Below are 19,875 nucleotides of genomic sequence, written 5' to 3' on the forward strand. Positions count from 1 at the left end.
TCGAATATTTTTAATAAATTAAATAGGTTGTGACCTACTTAATTACAAAAAGAATGAAATTGAATAAAAAAGACTATTTCAGTATATGCAAGATCATGTGCAGAGATAATTATTATAAATCATCATCCTTATTACAATTCGTTATGTTGAATATCGACAGAAAGTATTTGATTAATTTTTATTCTGCAATGTCAGACAATCAGACTTATTATATAAAATTAAACCCAAGTATTCACTACATAACCCCCACAGGAAAGCAAACCAGTGATATAGAGTATAAGATCTCAAGTATAAACAAGCATTAAAAATAAATAATAGCCTTGGGCGTGGAATTTAACCAATAATACTATAACTTTGTCAGCTATGATTTACAACAATAATGAATGAAAGCAGTTATAGATAGAAAACAAGGTAGAGTAAAAGATTTGACATGAAATATATAAAATATTACAATAACTTTGGCCGGCTAAAAATAACAATGTTCAAAGGTATAGGCACTTAAAGACATAGACTGCAGATAGAATAATAGGTTATACAAGAACTACCGAATATCAAATATTGCTATAACTCATAGTTCATAGAGTAAAAATATACATGCAGTTTTAAGAGATAGAATGCAAGGTATGAGCGTTTGTCTTCAACAAATAGGAATATCATGCAATTACTTCATGATGCTGAATTCGGGAAATGATTTAACTTACCAGATAAAATCAATGAAAACGATGTTTATCTCAATTACTCTGTATTACTAAATTAAATTGACTTCTCAATGATTTGAGCAAGCTTTAGAAATACCATTTATGTATCCGTATGTTTGTATGTACAGTATATTATTTTTGCCATTCCTGATTTCATCACTGTGGAGTAATTGCATGATTTTCGTCTTGCTGCTCTAGTTATTTTCTTCCATTTAGCACAAATCAAGTAAGTTCATTGTCAAACATTGTAAATTGCATTATGTCACTTATCACAGAATGAAGATCATTTATCATATTATTTCGTATACCGGTATGTGTTATTGGTTTTTTCTCAATGAAGTTCCATTGAACTATTAAGAATTTTAATTTTTTTCCAAGTCGCTTAAAGCTCAAAATATTTAAGTGTAGAGTGTCAAATGTAAAAAACTTCTCATTCATTCTGTAATATGTGCTTTCAATGATAACCCCTGAATTAGACAAAAATAACTTATTTTTCATGTCATTCTGACTCTTTGAAGTTGCCAAGGGCAAGCTCTATCAACCATGAAATAATTCTTGAAGCTGTCACGAACTGCAGCTGCCGCTACACTATTTCTGCGACCTTGCCTTTGCAGGGACAAAAAACTATTGTCCTCATGTACACGGCAACTTCCTCTCGTTATGTTTCCTTCTAGATCTTCACTATTCATTTCACTCACATCTGTCAATGTATGGCGTCTTACAAAATTATACAAACAGCATGCTGTCTTCACAACCAGCTCAGCGTTTTGTGGTGACACACCCATTGGCCTCCACTTTGCACTCATTATACCATATGCATTTTCTACTACACGTCTTTTCCTGGATAGCCTGCAGTTGAAAACTTTTTGATCAATTGGCAAATTTTTTCCACCAGGCTCACCATAAGATCTCTTGAGATGCTCCTATAGTGGGAAAACTCCATCCCCCATTATCACATAAGGAGCCTTTTTCGAAGTTTTAGCAAGCGTTGTCTCACCAGGCGAATTCGGGGCTCCTTCATTTAGTAGCTTACTGAGAGAAGAGTGGGAACGAACACTTACATCACTCTGTTTTCCGTAAGCTATCACATCGACAAAACAATGTTGTAATTAGCATCAGCAGAGCTATTAGCACAATGTTGAAGGTGTGCTTAATTGTAATAAAGGGAGCCTGAATTTGGATGTGGTTCCCATCTATGCTCCCGATGCAATGTGGGAAATTCCACCATTTTTCATACTCATAAGCGATTTGCTCCCATTTTCTGACTGTTGGAGATTTTAACTATTGTTCTGTCAATTGTTCTTGTCCTTTCCAAGCGCATTTACTTTCACCTGCATGGTAAGTAATAACACAAGAAACATAGATTTCCATACACCTCCTTAGCTTTAACAACTGTTTAGTAGACATGGGATGATGAACGAAACAGGATAAGATATGATTAGACTGTACTATAAAGAAAGAGAATCACGGTTTTATAAGGCATTGCAGCATTGTTAAGAGTCAATGATCTAAACTTACCAAGCTCATTTCTCTTTTTTAAGATAGGATGCACCTAATGCTCTCTTTTCTATCGCTGTTGTTTGCTAAATACAGAGCGATTGCCAATCTCTATTTGTTTGATGATGGCATTATTATTTATAATTACGATAAGCTGGTTGCAGACAAAATTCCTTACTGAATATGCAGTGTCTATGTTTCTAAGCAACCGCCTCTAGCACCATCGGGCGATACAAAAATGACGAGCGCTATGTAAACACCTGTGTCGCTCGACCAGAAGCGCCGCAGCGGAACACGCCGAAAATTGCTTGCCAAGAGAAACTGAAGCGCCTCCAAATGGTGCCACACTTTGTGTGTAAATGGCTTCATTTGAAGCAATGGGGAGCGATAACGGGCGCATGTCGTGTCGGCCGCATTCAGTGTAAACGTCACTTAATTGGTTCCCCCGTGGTGTGTGTACCAGGTTAGGGTTAGGCCATAAATTTATTCCGGTTTTAGCCAGATGAATAGGCTTCCGTCCCTTTACACACATTCGATGTGTAAAGTAGGCGAACAAACTAGTCACCCCAATATTGGTACACACACATCTGGAGTGCTGAATAATCATCTATCAACTTATTACTGGTTCAAAAGAGAAACTAAATCAAAATCCTCTACTATTTATCAAAATTTGACAAAGAGCGTGCCAACTACATTGCAATAATGAAAAAGTTTTCCACAAAAACATTTGAGCAGCATTAATTCTATTCACTGACTTTGAGAATCATTTTACAACCATTCTAAAGCAATATTTTAGAATACAGGGTATTCGTAAAGTCCCTTCACAGTTTCAATTATGCTACGCAGTCAGTTCTCAATATATTTTAACCAGGTTTGATGTTCTTTAATCAGTAATTTTCAAGTATTTTTACCTCATTGAATACATCTGTGAGAGCCGAAACAATAAATGGTATCAATAAATTCTCTTTCCAATTAAAAAAAAAAATACAAGACGTTATGTGTACACTCCAATGGTCCTAACGCCAAAAGAACGATAGGCCTATAACATACACTGGCGGCAGCAACAACATCTCCATATCCTACAGACACAAGTGTGGCTGTTACGTAGTATAAGCTGAGTAGATATCGATGAAAGGTACTGTTCACTAAGTCTAGTGCAGGGAACGCATCATCTATGATAGCTTTCGCAACCCACGATTCTTTTGGGACAGAGAATGGTCCAGCTGCACCAGTCAAAGTCATGTAATCAGAGTTGTTGGTGTTGTCAATCTGATAAAATAAATTAGACTGACAACAATAGTAAATTCAATGAATATTGCATGAAAGGCAAACACCTATTAAGTCTTGCGACGAGCTTATTGTCATTTTTTTTATTCCTGCACGTAATTGAACTATTGAAAAATGTCGATTACGATCCAACGAGAGAGATACCGCATTTATTTTCAACCCATTAGTAATTATCTCGTAATAATTGGCCACTCAAGAGTACCCGTTTACGAGATCGCTATCATCAAATCTAATCAGTACAAGTCACGACACATTGAAAATTAACGTCAATAACATTAAATTACGACAAGAATTTTAAGTTTTAAATTTTTTTTTCGATCAAAATTAGAGAGTAATTCAGTATTGACTTTTAGGTACAAACCCATTTTATCTGTGGTTGAGCCATTGTCATGTACATGACACACGCAACAGAGTTGTGCATTAGTATCGTATATATAATTCTAGTACAATGTTTTAAGAATCTTCTTCTCCAACGAACATCACTTTGCCAATAGTTGAAGTAATTTATCAGCTAGAAAATGTTGAAATAAATCTCTTAATGAAGTATTTTCTTGGAACAATTTTTCCAAGTGTTCCGCACATTCTGTACTAAATAATATAAATAAAATGTGAATATTTTCACATTATAACCTCTTTTCTCACTTTACTTCAATTTTCAAAATTCAACATATGAATTTTCGGTCCGTTCGCTACAATTGAGTGAAAAAATGTCTTAAAATACCAGTAAGGTAATAAGATTTAAATGAATACAAAATAATATAAATTAGTAAATGAACACCGTGTACACCATTGGTTCCCAAACTTTTTTGACAATCGCCCCCCTATAATAGTTTATACAACTTCATCGCCCCCCCCGGCAATACAAAAAAATGTAAAGTCAGAAACGAATATATTACAGACCAAATAAGAAGACAAATCATAGTTTATAGTGTTTTTTAATGAAATAGATGAGATTGGTGTTCTTTAGCTTTTTTATTGTGTCTAAAATTACCCCGTTTACTGGTGGAAAGGCTATTTTGTTGTTTTGATAGCAATAGTAGCACGGCTGAAAACCCACCATATAATAGGTCGGAAATGAAAGAATCCAGGGTTCTACCTCCTCAAACACCGCCGTGTACTCTTGCCTTTTAGTATTTCACTTCCTAAATTCACTCTATTTCACATTAAAATAATAAAAACAAGGTTAATTTTCCCAAACTATAATAATGATTTTTGTACATCTCATTTATTCGTACAGCATGATGACATGCACCAAACTACTTTGGTAAAATTCATTCCCGATTCCTCATCCTACCACGGCCCCCAGTCCGATCACCAGTCCATAATTAATCAGCCATTTGTTTTTGGATTCATGGACTCGGATGTGGAAGAAGCCGTGATTGACTATCGGCTACGGCCCAGGGGACGGCAAATTTTATGTCGCTCGCGGGACAAAATTCAGGGTTGCCATTTTTTTGCGGGTCGCATAAATTTTTTGAAATCAAAAAAGGAACAGTGCGCGAAAACTGCGACAATTCGTGAACTCAATTCAGTCGTCTTATTAAAAAAATATTACAATGACATTTAATGTGGCACTGTCTTGTTGCTGCATCACGCTGGATAGCTTTACGACGCCAAGATTGGAATATTTTCTCAATGGGAATCACTAATCCCAGTTCTTTGCTTTAGGATATAATAAAATTTAGTCCAAACGTGTCTCACGATAAATTCTGTTACGTAAAAAAATGTAATTTACTCCTCGAGCGTAGAATATAAATAAAAAAATTTCATCGTCAAAACCGCCGTTTGAATGTTTACCCGGACATAGACTTCCTTGTTTACTTCGTAACATTGGCCAATCAGCAAGATGCAAAAAACGTGACAATGCCCCCTTTCACATCCGCTCAGACACGCTCACCCAGACAGATTCTCAGGCGTGGTCGTGAGCATTACCTCAGTTTCGCGATTTTGAATTATGTTCGTTAGTTTTTAGTTGTTTTTCGGAAATTTAAATATAAATCAAATAAATCAATGATTACTTTGTCTTCTTATGAGTTTCAGTTAAATTACAGGAATCAAAAATTAGTGTAGAAATAGCTGTGATAGACTAGGCTCAAATTCTTTATCGGTACCTTTATAAAACAGATTGTTGAATGGTGTGTATTAGAATGATAGTTTGAAACAAATACCCCATTTTACAGGCAACAACTCGCGAAACCACACTTAAAATAAACACCGAAAATTTTAAAATGGTAAAGTATGGGAAGAATTTTCCGCGATCAAAGGTCGGGGAAGGTCCATTCAGTGAATCGTCCCGGGCCAGATTATTTTACTCCGGCCGTATTTTGCCGACCACTGGGATACGCAACTACCGTATCTTACTGCAAAGACGAGTCCAGAAATCCTTTCGCGTGTGATAATCGCCCACGTGATTCAAGCCTGCGAATGCACACAGATTACATAATTAGGTGCGCCGAACATAAAACAGGTTTCGCGAAATCGCCCCTCTATCGCCCCCTTCAACTTTTTCGCCCCCTCTGTATCGTTTTCGCCCACTGGGGGGCGATATCGCCCACTTTGGGAATCACTGGTGTACACCATATCTTTTGAAGGAGAATATGTACACATGCCTTCAATAGAGGAATTTCCCAATGTCATCACATATCATATTAACTATGACTATACTATAATGTTATGACATTACACAAATCTGAACAAACCTTGTACAATTGTAGAATACGGAGTATCCGGAACATACAAATGAACCTCCATTGAGCAAGAGTCCATGGTGTTGGTATTGCGGCCATTACAATCAAATCAAATGGAAACCAGGAAATAAAATCAACAAAAAAACTAGTCTTGAAATAATGGCCCGCAGTATATAATGGATGGCACACCAGAACCTTGCGATCATTGTAATACATTGTATGTAGCTTAATGTATTGGTCCACCATAGCCAATCCATCGAGGATGTACTGCAACGCCAATAGCGCTGGTATGTTCGGCATGTAAGCTGCCTGTTGAATATATAAGTTGGTGTTGTAAGCGAAAATCACATATATCTTAGAGATCAATTTATATCATCATTATCATTTCATATTAATGTTAAATGAGGAGCAAGCATAGCCATGGCGAAATATCTTATTGCCTGTTTGGTATACAATCACACCACTTGAATTTTATCCCAATTGGTTAACTATTTTTAAGGTATAAAAACCTATCAAACAAGAAAATTCCATGCTCGATAGAAATTAATGTTCAAGTGCAGTCATACCTGGATTGGCACAATGATTAGGGTAATTATGACCAGAATCATTCTGAATGTTTCATAATATATGTATAGCTTGCTGCCTGGGTCAAAGGTAAAAGGCAACAGGAACAGTTGTGCCAAACTCTTCAAAACCGGATGCACATATACATCGTCATTGTTGTCAGCATTGGTCATCTTCCAAACTGCAGGGGCTTCCACAATTTTGTCCCCGTAATATGACACACCTCCACTCATATGATGAATATCAAATCGCTTACTCATGTCAACCCTTGATTACACACAAAAATATCAAGTTATGATTGCATACGCAGTAGAAGGCAATTTTCGCCAGAGCGATAAACCAAGAAAATGTGATCAGAAAACATACATGAGCATAATATCATCTAAATTGAATCAATATATCTATAAATATTACAAAAAAAAACATGTTTGTAAAGGGCGTCATTAAAAAATGATAAAACCTTGGCTTGTCTGTACGCCGGTGGATATTTTGTACGATCATGTCATGGTATTCCTTGTTATCACCAATTTTGGCTATTTGAGAATTGATTGATGGGAAGGTAGCAATGATGTCAATAATATGAACTTTCTTCAAGAAAAGGATTTCAACACTAGTATCAGCAACAACTGTTCGTGCCGAGCCTTTACCATAGAAAATCTGAACCAATAAAATGATAGGGATCAGGTGAAGGATTTATCTATTGAGTAGCTATTCCTCCCAAATCTTTTTTTAAAGTACTGAACTTAACAATGATAGCCAGAATACTACAACCATTTAAAGTGTTGAGAAGGGTCACTGTGAATGCTGGAAATATTATGTTGATTTGGTTGTTGTATGACATATATTCTTGAACCAAAGTCCCGGATACAAAATTTACATGTTACAAAACAAATTTCGTAAAAATACTGTTCCAAATAACGAAAGATGCTTCTAACTACAAAAGGCTGAAAATCAAAAATCTAAAAAACACGCTACTGACCATCCTTTTGGCCTATTTGATTTCTGCGTATGTACAATGACTCTCTTCAGGGCTTAGGATGGCTTAGGGCATTTATAGAGTCAAATGCCTTCCTACTACAGATTTTCTGCTTTAATTAATAATAACAAATTAATTTTGTAAGTAAAGTTTCTAATGTATATAAAATATTCAATATGAAAAATACATACAAAAAAAATTGACCAAGGTCATGAAGCTCTTAGTTTAATTAGTTTAGCTGTCATACCTCAACTTCACCAAAGTAATCTCCAGGATGCAAAACATCAAATGACTCTGTCAGATCATCGGTGACCACAACACAATGACCTTGTTTAATGATGTATAATCCACCACACATGTCACCCTGGGAAAAATATTGAACAAAGTGTGATGAACAAACCTTTTTAAATATTCATTTCTAAAGCAAAGCCAAGCAAACCTCATAAATAACCACCATCCCTTCTGAATAATGATAGGCATCAATATTGTTGCATAGCTTAGATATTGCAGCAGGATGAAGTCCTTTGAACAGAGGAATACGTTCAATAAAGCTTCCAAAACTTTCATACATAAGCATTTGATGAAGATTCAAGGGAAGCTTGCTATCAATAGCTGCATCCCTTCCTTCACCAGGAGTAGCATCACCCAGAAATCTGTCCCAAAGAATATATCGGCAATCAAGTGCTCGGTTTGTCAATTGAAGAGGCACCTAAAGAAAAAGACAAAAATATATATGTTAAATGGAAGTTTGGAAAACTACACAAAAAAAAATTGGTAGTTTTAAACTGTTTTTATCAGTCAAAAATATGGAACCTACAGCATGTTTTAGCAGATATCTTTTCATCATCAAGAGATCGTTGCTATAAGTGGTAACAGCTGATGCTGTACTGGATATCATTGATGAAATAACTGCAATGATCCATCCACACATAATTGTTCCCAGGGTCATTGTCATTATAGCCATAAGCATCAAATCAGTAACAGTTGCAGGATATTCACCATACCTGTGTTGAGATAGAAAAACTAATTGACATATCCACTCTTATAAATTATATCTGTTACATGTGAAAATATAAATGCATATACAGAAGGACTCTCGGCAATTTTAAAGATAATTTTGTATATTGGTGATGACAAAAATATAATTCCAGCAAAAATATTCATATATCCATGTCCAGTGAATTTGATACAGAAAGTACAGAAAGGGAAATGTTTACGTAAGAATAGAATATGAAATCATTTAAATACAAAAGACCCTCATGTAAATATTGTTACATACTACTGACTGTAACCCTATCTTGCTGTCTGAAATACAGTTCTACCACATCTATCTTTCATATTGTGTATAGCCATATACAATATAGTACTAGTTTCTGCATAACCAACACCAACCCAAAATACTTGCCTAGCTATCGATTCAAACCAAGATTGCAATCATTTGAAAACAATTTTGCAAACAATTCCACTTTGTCCTTGGATGAGTGTATAATTTTGGGGCTGTTACTGAAAGGAGGAATGGCAATTGTTTGTTTTATGGGATGCATTGCGGCAACAGCAGTGAAGAAATATATGTCGCTAACACCAAGGCACATGGTGCAGAGTGTGGTTTTTATTGGTACAATCTATATGGGATAAACTTATCGATACCAGCTGATGTAACGAGGAGAGGTTGAGACAAATGCAGAACCAGACAACAGAAACCAGGATGCAGTGAGTGGTACAGCCTGTACAAAAGTTGATACACTACCACTTCTTTATTATACATTCATCTACCACTACATTACAACATCAAAAATTTTTAGTTAGTTTAAAGTTATTGTAAATCACTTTATTAGGTAATCATTGAATGAGTGTTTATTGGTAGTAATACAAAGTCAAGGATGTTCTAAATCAGGGTGGTCCAAACCCAGGCCCGCTGGACACCCTGGGCCCGTCGCTTCATTAACAGTGGCCCGCGTTGCATCTGCGTGGGGGTAAGCAAAAAATCGCATTCGGAGATGTTTCGTCATAAAAATAACAAGAAAAATCTTTTGACATATTGTTACATTCCTAATGTCACTGAATTGACTAGTGTTATGGTTAGCTGAGGCAACTAGCGAAGTTGAATAATGTGCTTGACTAGTCTAAATTGGTTAACTGGATGTCTATATTTTTTGTTGGGAATATATTATGCTAACGAAATAGGCTTCATAGAAAACTAAAATCGAATGCGGAATCTATTAGCCTAGGTTGGTTATGCCTGATAACTAAATATTAATGCAATGACCGACAATATAATTCCTGCCGTGTTTTTTTTTTGCAACTAGCCTAAGCGGTATTACAAAAAATGCTCCCTATATGTCAGAAAATTTAGTAATTACTCTCATGTATCACAAATTTGGTAAAATTCAGTAATCAATCTGTTATTTCTGAGTTTTTTTGTAAACATGAGTGTGATAAGAAAGCTGACCAATTAAACAGACAATCTAAAACAGCATTTTCTTCTTATGAAATATTCTCCGTTATGAGTTTAAAATCTTACAATAAATGTAGATATGGTAAGATTTTTTCAAATTTTTTAGTGAGCTTTCCAGTGGTTTTTGCATATTTTAGCTTGATAAATGACAAACATTGATCAATGTGTTTGGACAATAAAAGTGGCTGCTTTGTATTGCACTGTATACCTATTCTTAGCTCTATTGTCGCCCGCGAACAATACAAAAATATTAGTGTGGCCCACGAAGCCGACACCCTTGGACCGCCCTGTTCTAAATCAACTGGGTGACAGTAAAGTTTGAATAATAATTGAAAGAAGTGATAACCATGCATGTCGAAGATACTCGTGGGCAGGCAACTTTAGTTTTAACAAAAGCTTATTGGAGGTCTGAAATCATGACTCACAACCTGTGCTGAACAGAGCGAAAAATTCAAGTGCTTGGGATTGAACACTGTCCTTACTGATGGAATGATTTACCGGTAGCTTAAATCGCATTATCTTGATGCAATGAAATACATTTGACTTGGTCACGAAACAAAGGTTGACGTAAATAGGATGCTGTTGTATGACTAATAGTAAATTCTGACAGATTTTGTGGGCAATGGGTCGAACCAGACCATATGTTGTATTTGGCGCATTTCCTATTGTATTCAAGATAATGAACAATGTGACTTGTGCTACCTAAATTGCAGCTGGCAGAATGTCTGACCAAGAAGGGTGTCACCCCACACCCTTTTTGATTTTAGACAAAATTTAAATTCTAGATTTCTGATTTTAAAGGAAAATGGAAGAGATTGCAAATTTCATGTTCTCATTTACAATTTGTCAAGGTGGTTGTCATTACTTCGCAGATATAAATACTACCTTGTTGGTACACAAAGGTCATCCAGTACCTTGGCATGGCAGATGTAATATGTGGCTTATGTATGGCTTTATATATGGTATTTGTGGACAAATCTGAACTTTTTATGTTTGTATTGTTTTTGCTCCAAAACGGTATTAATTTATAATATATACAATAAACATACACTGTATTTATGCACTAACCAATTACATTAATGTATTCTTTTTAGTAAAATAAAAACTCACCCTGTACTAGTAATAGTCATACTGCAGACATAAAACAATTGAGAGTAATCTAGAATTTTTTGACAACTTTCACTATATGTCCCCGCTTTACCAAAGTGTTCATGACTGTAAAAATAAATATTTCAACATGCAACAGTCATCATGATTATGCCACTTGTTAAAAGAGCTGACTCTGAATATTGATTTTCTTGTTGCGTTTTCTCAAAGATGTTTATAATAAGAGTGAAGTACAAATAAAGTTAATGAACTTGGATGATATTGATAACTATTAGGTAATTGTAATTGATTGAATAAACTTAATTGTTTCTCACCTCCAATCCTGATTCATGTAACTACATCTTGACCAAGGAAGCCAAACACATATGGTGTGTACAATGCAGAAACAAATAAGGATGACATATGTCAGCTTGATTCGCACTATATTGGCAGTAAGACTTCGCTTCCATTTGCCAAAATTTCTGGGGAAGTAACGAAATATACAAAAAAGTCTGTTATTTCGCAGCAGCAGCCACCAAACATGTTTTCCCGCTCTGTTTCGCATCTTGAACATTGAAAACGTTGGGGCAAGAATTTCAAATGGGAACACATAGAGCAGATCAATGCCAAACTTTCTGAATGTCAAGTAGTACTTTCCAATGTCACGGAAGCTTGTAACTTCCCCTGCAAAAATGAAGTAAATACCAATTACAAGAATGAAACAGTCTAAAAATATCACAGAGCATATATGAAATATAATATATGATTTCAAAAAAGACAACTTAAATCGAAAATTGAACACATGAGAATAAAACCATTCCTGAAAAGAATTACAGGATAACAAAAGATTCTGTTGCATTCATTTGTGAATAAGATCTGGTGTTGTATTCATGAGAACACAAGTAGGCTAAATCAGTGGTTCCCAAACTGTGGGTCGAGACTCCGAATTTGGTTGAAGATTTTCCGGAGTCGTCTAAATTCTGTCAAACATGCGCACACAAGTAGATAGGATTTGAAAGCCTTCACATAAAAGTGAACATTTTCGTATTGCAATATTAGGTATGTATTTAGACGTCTCATACATAATTACAAAGCGTTCCGAGCAGTCAAACACAAACCCAAGTTTTAGCATATTGAAATCCACTTAAAAGAAGTGATTCCGTACACGTTTTTCCCCATTTTACTTTCATTCTCTGTTTTACTTCCAAATTAATATTGGAGCAATCTGTAATATGTTAACATTGAACTAAAAATATTAAAGACACTGTTGAAATATACTAAAAAAGATTTTAACTTTATATATATTTAGAAGCAATGTCAACTTTCTAGCCGCGTGATCGCGAGTATCTGTAGGCTTTGATTTTATGAAAATTTGGGTTAAATGGGCTAAATGGATTGAGGAAAAAATACTTGTTTTAGGTCAGTGCCCTACAACAGGGGTTCCGAGGAACTCTAGGGTTCTGCAATACATGCAGTGTGGTTCCGTCAGTTTATAGGGTTCCGCATGTTTTTTTTATTGGGAATCATTTCTTGCTTCAGCATGTTGATGCGTCGTTGCGGAGTTGTTTGAAAAGTGTAGACATGAGTATGAGAATTCAAGAAGATTGCAAAGGAAATGCAAGAACAACCTAGTCATTGAATTTCACGCTTGTTACCTTCTTTCTGTTTCGTTGTTGACGTAGAAATATTTGAAGTACAATTTCATATTTCGTGTTTTATTTTAATTTTGTTTATATGGGTTCCATAAAAAACGAAAAATTATATCAGGGGTTCCACAATAACAAAAAGGTTGAAGAGCACTGTTTTAGGTCATACCTATTTATATAATCTGGTTCAACAGTATATTGCAACAACTGTTTTCACCAGTTACAGATTCATAATTTAAATTATTCTTCGGTTACATTTTTGATTAAAAACATTGAATCGCTCACGCAAGAGCCCTATTATTATATAATTTTAAATTAAGAAATTTTTTCCATGTTACCAATATTTACAGTAAAACAGGTAATCAGTAGTGAAGCGGATAGCAATGCTTCTAATGTGCCAACCTCAAAAACTGTAGTTACGCTACAAATGAATAGGACATTGCCACAAATCCATCTCCCGCCCACTGAAAACTCATAAGCTACGGGAGTATGTTAAACTCAGCTACTACAATTTCCAAGCCATAAATATATTAACCTTATTGAAATGAATTAATTTTACCTGTGGTGGTTCGGATAACAGTCCTCATATTTATGAAGATATTCAACCAAAGTGAAAGATCAATTATCAAATAAGAAATGATAAGATGTATCCAACCATTAACAGTTTCCACATTCAAGCCCATAATAGAAACATCCCATGTCCAAGGTATATCGACTCTGAACACAAAATAGAATTTTAATACAGCGACTTTTAACAAAAAATAGATAGAGTGTATCTCAAGTTTGAACAATTAACATCAATACTCGGTTTCATAAGCATATAAAAAATTACTAAAATATGTAGATGCTATATATCTTAATACCATATATACATCATTCAATAGCTTGCCATGCATTAAGATTACCGTATTTTATAGACCAATAAGGTGCAGTTTAAATTTCCTTTTTTCTCAAAATCGACATATAAGCCAGTGCACCTAAAAGTGAGGATCACTTTATTCTGTGGAATTTATTGACAGTGCGTGAAATGCGTTCATTATTAGCCTTTCATTCTTTATTTTCGATCAAGAAAGTAACATAGCCAATGAGTAACGCCAGGTATTTCCAAACAATTTGTCATAGCCTATAAGAAAGGTATTAGGGCAGCGTTTCCCAACCTTTTTAATTCACAGACTATTTTCTCACCCGCAAAAACTTTTGTGGACTCCAGGTGCGTTTATTGCAACCGTACTCTGTGTGAAGAAGCAATAAAACCAAATACAACAGAATTTCAATGAATTTTAAAATCGGAAATTCGCCACAATTATGCATTCGACCGACAAGGGGCCGACTTTTTTAGTGTATAATTGGTTTTTCTGTCGCACAATATCCAATCCATGACAACGAAGAGCATTTAAAATGTCTTTCTATATAAATTTAACTGTGTTCATGGTAACTCGCGGTTGCGTCGACTTACGACAAGATGAAAGCATTTCTTCTTTGAAATGCCAATCGGCAATCTGCGAACATAATAAAGTGAGAATATATTGCCCGATTGTATTCAGTTTTTTTTACATATTTTTGCGATCTCGCGAATTTGTTATCGTCGTTAGAAAAATCTCAATATCTGCTATAAATTTCCAGAAAGTACAACTTCATTTAGGACTCATTGAAAATATATTTAAAGTATCATCGCCTTGCTTCATTATTAATTTAGTTGTGATCATTTTAATCTGCAGTTGTGTTGGCCAAATAAAAGCAATACTACTCAGAAAATATCATGACAATCCGTGGACACAAAAATGCGTGGAAAAGGATTTTGTTTTGATTCCTATTTTTGTGAATTCGACAAATCTGAGCTGACAATCTGAGTTTTGCGATGTCTAAAAAAAGCGTTTTTAATCGGTCGCGGACCATTATAAAACCAAACTTATGGTGTTCTCCGGTTTATTTTTAGTGTTTTGTATTGCCGCTTTTCAATTTAGGAAATTCGGGTTGCCACCATCTATCGACGTGTGTGCCAACTTGTGTGTTTCAGCCGGAAATTCGTGAGTGGGTTGTGAAATCCAATCGTTTTATTAAGCGACGCGCACAAGTGCAAGTGACCTGTCGCGTCACCTGTTACCAAAGTTTCGAATATTAAATTGCTATTCTAATAGTTGAATATTCGATTATATGCCCATCCCTACTCAGTAACCAGTAATAATTGACTCGATTAATGTTATGTGAATAAACTTGTTTTTTATGTGTTATGTAAATTCCAACGTAGGTAAATCGTAAATTGGCTAATAGGCCGATAGTTGGTCGTATTGACTGATTCAAACACTCCGCGGACTCATTTGAGACCGTAGACTCGGGCTGGAAAACACTGTATTAGGGTGTCAAAATCACAAACCCAAAAATGCTTATTTAACGACGTCAGGAATTCAAAGGGCCGCTTTTGTTAAACGTTTTGGTAGCATGTCAATAATGTTATTGGGAACATTAAAAATTGAAGGCCTTAACAAACAATTTGTGCGGATATGCATGCAACTTGTATTTTGGTAAGCACCAATAACGATTTGCAACATTCAAAGGTGAATAAATGTGATAGGTAAATTAAGGGTAATAGTATACATATTTAATTTACATTGGCCCCAAAGGACTACCTCCAGCAACAAACTATCAATGTTCTTACACATATCCTGTAGTGAGGTTGCCTGTTATCCTTTCAGATAACAGTCCACCGACTCCCAGAATGCATCCAATAGTCCCATTCATGTTGGATTCAGTTTCACACACTTGAAGAGATTCAATCATATTTTCATCATCTTCCATATCTACAGCAACGTCCAGTACTGGCAGATTGTCAAGGCATGTTCCGGCACAAGGATTTACTTCAAATAAAAAACAAATTTGACAAGTTCATTTTGGGTTATAATAAGTTCTCAAAACTACGACACAAATCAAAAAAACAATTCATGTATTTAACAAAACGCTAGGCTTAGTTAACCATATGATTAGCTGTCTGATTTCCCTCATCTGTATATTATGTGTGTAATATGAGAATATTCGCATTATCTATTTGACATTGTAGCACTAAATTTGGATGTACCTTATAAAATTCATTTTCTATTTCATATAAGTGATCCTTCGCTTCGAGATGTCAACACGTGATTTATTTTTGCACATATTACCATAAGTAGAGGATTTCTAATTTCATAAACCAGAAATAGGCTTTTGCACTTAATAACAACACTATAGCACTTTAGATACAAGTTACTAATCTCATCAAATTTTGATTAATTTAATTTATATATCCCCTATGGTAGAACAACAAAGTATAGACACAAGGAAATGATGGACAAACACAAAAACGGGCGCTCCAGAAGTGTGTGTACCAATATGGAGGTAAATAATTTTGTTCGCATACCTCACATCAAGTTGTGTTAAGGGACTGAATGAAACATATGGGCAGAGAATATTATTCACTTGGCTAACACAGACAGTCCCTGAACTCATACATGACTCAAATAAGAAGGAAAATAAGAATAAAATTATGGCCTAATCCTAACCTGGTACACACACTACAGGAGTACCAAAAATGTAGAAAAGCGAACCCCGCAAAGTACTTCCGACAGAACTTATTATCTTGCAATGTGTAAAACTGCATAAGAATAATCAGTGCATAATAAAAGCCATGGTTTTACCCCTCCTTATTATTATGTTCATACAAAACATGGTTGTTTGGAATAAAAATGCAAAGAGAGACAGTGCTGTAATATATCTTTCCCAGAACCGATAAAATTTTCCATTTGTATGACATATTGTTGCTTCCTCAATTCTTTGGAACAAAGTCATCTGAAATTTTTAAAGTTGAATAATAAATTTTTTGATAAATTTGGTCAACTGAGATCTACGGTATATAGATACTGAAGTGAAACTTATACTGTGTTACATTATTTCTTATTCAAGTTAGCGATATGACGATAGTTTTGACTTACGATACAGCAAATACATGCAATAATTTATCGCATAATCCACTCACCATTGTAACATATACATCTTGAGAACAAAAGGAGCTTCTCATTTTACAAAACAAAATTTATTAGAGAAAACTTAGAACATAGAAATTTGATAAAATTCCTAAACTTTCAGAATAATGTTTTACAACCTTACTGAATTCACCATTTCATCTACGAGTAGTCTTTTAATACACATAACACTGCAGTAGAACAAGAGTGTCTTATGTCCCATTTTGACATTCTAAGAAAATGGCCTTTAAAGTTTTTTCGGGGGTTTATTTTTTGATAGCGCATTTATCTTTGCATATCTGTATAAAATTTTTCGTTTAGTTTGGTTGTTGCATTTTTCTAGAATATTTTTTTTCTTTTTTTGCATTTATTTTTTATTTTTTCAACGATGTTTTGAACATAAGTCTCTTTTGCACTAAATTATTCCTTTTTATCTTTGCCGCTTGTGTGACTTAAGGCAACATCATCATACTCATCAGTTGCTCAAAACCGAGTAAACACTATTATATGGAGCAGTTTATAAAATAAATGATAACAACGTGCATATGAGTACCTAAAACGAACTGTATCAGCTATTCTGAGCTCTCTTATTCCATAAGGTATGTTTTTCCTATTGTCATCTTTGGTAAAAAAGCGATTAGTCCTCCATTTAATTAATGAAAATTACTGGGTTAGAGGAAGTTGATTAACTAGATAAAAAAATATGAATTCCTTTCATTGCATAAATATTTAATATCACATATTGGTTGAAAAAAATCTCAAATTTGACTGATATAAGTAAATTATATGACTCACAACAGATCATACTAGGTATGTGCAGTCATGCATGAAGACGTATGTCCAGTATATTTAAAATTTGTTTTGGGGAGTTTGGAGCTTTTGTCCACTTTTGTAGACATAAGCTACTTTTGCATAAAATAAAAACCAGGGAACCAAGACACTTTTGAGACATAAGTCAGTCTTGCACTCCAGCATAGGGACATAAGTTAGGCTATCTTCCAAATTATATGGTTTTAGGGGTCAAGCTAATGTGCATCTGAAAGAGCATAGTTTAAAACTTTAAAAAATTGAAAAAAGTGAAAATCTCGAAAAGTGGACATAAGTCAGTCATGTTCTTTCTATAGCAGCGATTTTAGGCGTTGTACAACTGAACTTTAAACATTAATCAATCAATCCCATTAGCTTATATCAGTAGGACTGAGTGAAATATTTTACTTGGTATATCCACACATGGTGCAAGTTATATGTAACCTTATATGACACTATTTTTTCATATAAAAATAATTTAATGGATAAAGTTAGATATACCTTGCACGAATGTCTAAAAGTGGATATATGAAGCGATTGAATATAAATTAAAATGTCAAACATGTTCCAATATATGCATACAACTTAATAAATATATATATATATATAAATATAACAGATTAATACTTGTTTGCAAACCTTGTTTGAATCATCATCTTCAATTGCAGCAGAGTGATTTCCATCTGAAGGTAGACATATAAAAATTAACTTCAATTATTCAATCATAACCTTCTTAATTATTCAGCAAATACTACATTCAATCAGTAATATTGGCACCAAATGAAAATCCTCAGTTATTGATAAAAATTAACCTAATGAAATAACAGATTAATCAATGTCTGCTCATTGATTGTATTCATTTTATACCCTATTTGATTGTCCTTGTCTAGTTTAAATTAAAATTAATGTTCGATGCTTTTTTATCTTTTGTCCTATATGAACGATTTATTTATCTGAAGAACAAATAAATAAAACGTCATAAAAGAACTCAATTCAATGCCTAGGAATTTAAAATATTGTTATATACCTCCACCTATATTACAAAAAGTGACACGAGACAATCCAATTCCATCATACTCCATATCTGCAACTTCAGTCATTCTTACAACTCCAGGAACATTTTCAGAAGGTGACTCTTCTTTTTGATAATTTTTTATTTTCCGTATTGAGTCTTCCGTAATATCTTCAACTATACTATGTCTATGGCCTTTCATAATTCTGTTAATTAAACATGTCTAAATAAATATGATTCATTACTGAAATGAGACACATACAAAAACAAATATTGAAAAATATGCTGGCTCACCTTTCCAAAACGACAGAATCTGATAATGTAGGGATATCAAGTGGCCACCTGCATGACGCTTTACATCTTTCTCTGATCGCATCCTTAATTTGATCAGAAGCTGGAATTACAAAAATTTAGCTTTTAACAAGACTAGCTGGCAATGGTAAATCAGTATAAAATTGTGGAAGTAAATGAGCAGTCAATCAAAGTGACTTTTCAGAATTATTTTAGTGTCAATTACTAAAGTATATAATATAATGGAAGCTAAACTAAGTGCTTACTAAATCAAAATAAATAATTCATGTTTGAGAGTAGATTAAAATCATTATCAAACAATTTTAAGTATCAATTATTAGTTGTGTCATGCTTTGGAAAATTACTGCTATCTGAACTCATCAGGGAGTGAAAATTTTACCTAGTTATAAATGAAAAATTCCCCAAGCTGTCTTGGAAAAAGTAAACAAAATTCACCTTCCGGATAGTCTACAATGACTTCAGCAAATGCATGTTTGTCCAACCACAATAACTCACAGTCCGTTAGGCATTTAATTGTGTTCAAACGAGGTAAATCAAAAAGTAAAAACACTTCTCCGAAACATTCACCTTCTGATATAGTATCAATAACATTTTTTTCTGACTGGTCCAAAATCTATGAACAAAATATATCTATCTAGTGATATAGTTGCCAGTCAGATATCAGTTTTGAACTTCATATTACTTCAGTTAGAAACAAACCTGAACTGATCCCCGGTGAACATAGCACATTGCATCAGCAATCTCTCCAGCACGCTGAACATATCGATTTTTTAAATATATTCGATGCTTTGACACTCGGGCAAGTTTTCTACACAAAGCGCCTTGACTTCCTTTTAACAAGCTTGCCTAATAAAAA

The 19,875-nt window shown here is 34.4% G+C and overlaps 1 protein-coding gene across 3 annotated transcripts in view; it reads right to left on the reverse strand.

Annotated features, from left to right (window-relative positions):
• LOC120347089 (uncharacterized) overlaps positions 1 to 19,875 on the reverse strand; it is a 48,699-nt gene that overhangs the window by 13,543 nt on the left and 15,281 nt on the right. For 2 of the 3 annotated variants that reach the window (XM_078117587.1, XM_078117586.1), the window contains 18 exons: positions 19,719 to 19,865; positions 19,455 to 19,632; positions 19,002 to 19,101; positions 18,723 to 18,913; positions 18,323 to 18,378; positions 16,565 to 16,715; positions 15,553 to 15,751; positions 13,456 to 13,613; positions 11,586 to 11,934; positions 11,275 to 11,379; positions 8,527 to 8,713; positions 8,149 to 8,418; positions 7,957 to 8,073; positions 7,194 to 7,390; positions 6,736 to 7,000; positions 6,182 to 6,478; positions 3,844 to 3,993; positions 3,246 to 3,464 (listed from right to left, as the gene is read on the reverse strand). In XM_078117587.1, coding sequence (XP_077973713.1) covers positions 3,246 to 3,464; positions 3,844 to 3,993; positions 6,182 to 6,478; positions 6,736 to 7,000; positions 7,194 to 7,390; positions 7,957 to 8,073; positions 8,149 to 8,418; positions 8,527 to 8,713; positions 11,275 to 11,379; positions 11,586 to 11,934; positions 13,456 to 13,613; positions 15,553 to 15,751; positions 16,565 to 16,715; positions 18,323 to 18,378; positions 18,723 to 18,913; positions 19,002 to 19,101; positions 19,455 to 19,632; positions 19,719 to 19,865 — 3,336 coding nt within the window. The remainder of the gene's footprint in view (positions 1 to 3,245; positions 3,465 to 3,843; positions 3,994 to 6,181; positions 6,479 to 6,735; positions 7,001 to 7,193; positions 7,391 to 7,956; positions 8,074 to 8,148; positions 8,419 to 8,526; positions 8,714 to 11,274; positions 11,380 to 11,585; positions 11,935 to 13,455; positions 13,614 to 15,552; positions 15,752 to 16,564; positions 16,716 to 18,322; positions 18,379 to 18,722; positions 18,914 to 19,001; positions 19,102 to 19,454; positions 19,633 to 19,718; positions 19,866 to 19,875) is intronic. The other variant, XM_039416931.2, reaches the window with a different exon arrangement.

Source organism: Styela clava, chromosome 11 (genome assembly GCF_964204865.1).
Source record: "Styela clava chromosome 11, kaStyClav1.hap1.2, whole genome shotgun sequence".
In the NCBI taxonomy this organism is placed as follows: Eukaryota; Metazoa; Chordata; class Ascidiacea; order Stolidobranchia; family Styelidae; genus Styela; species Styela clava.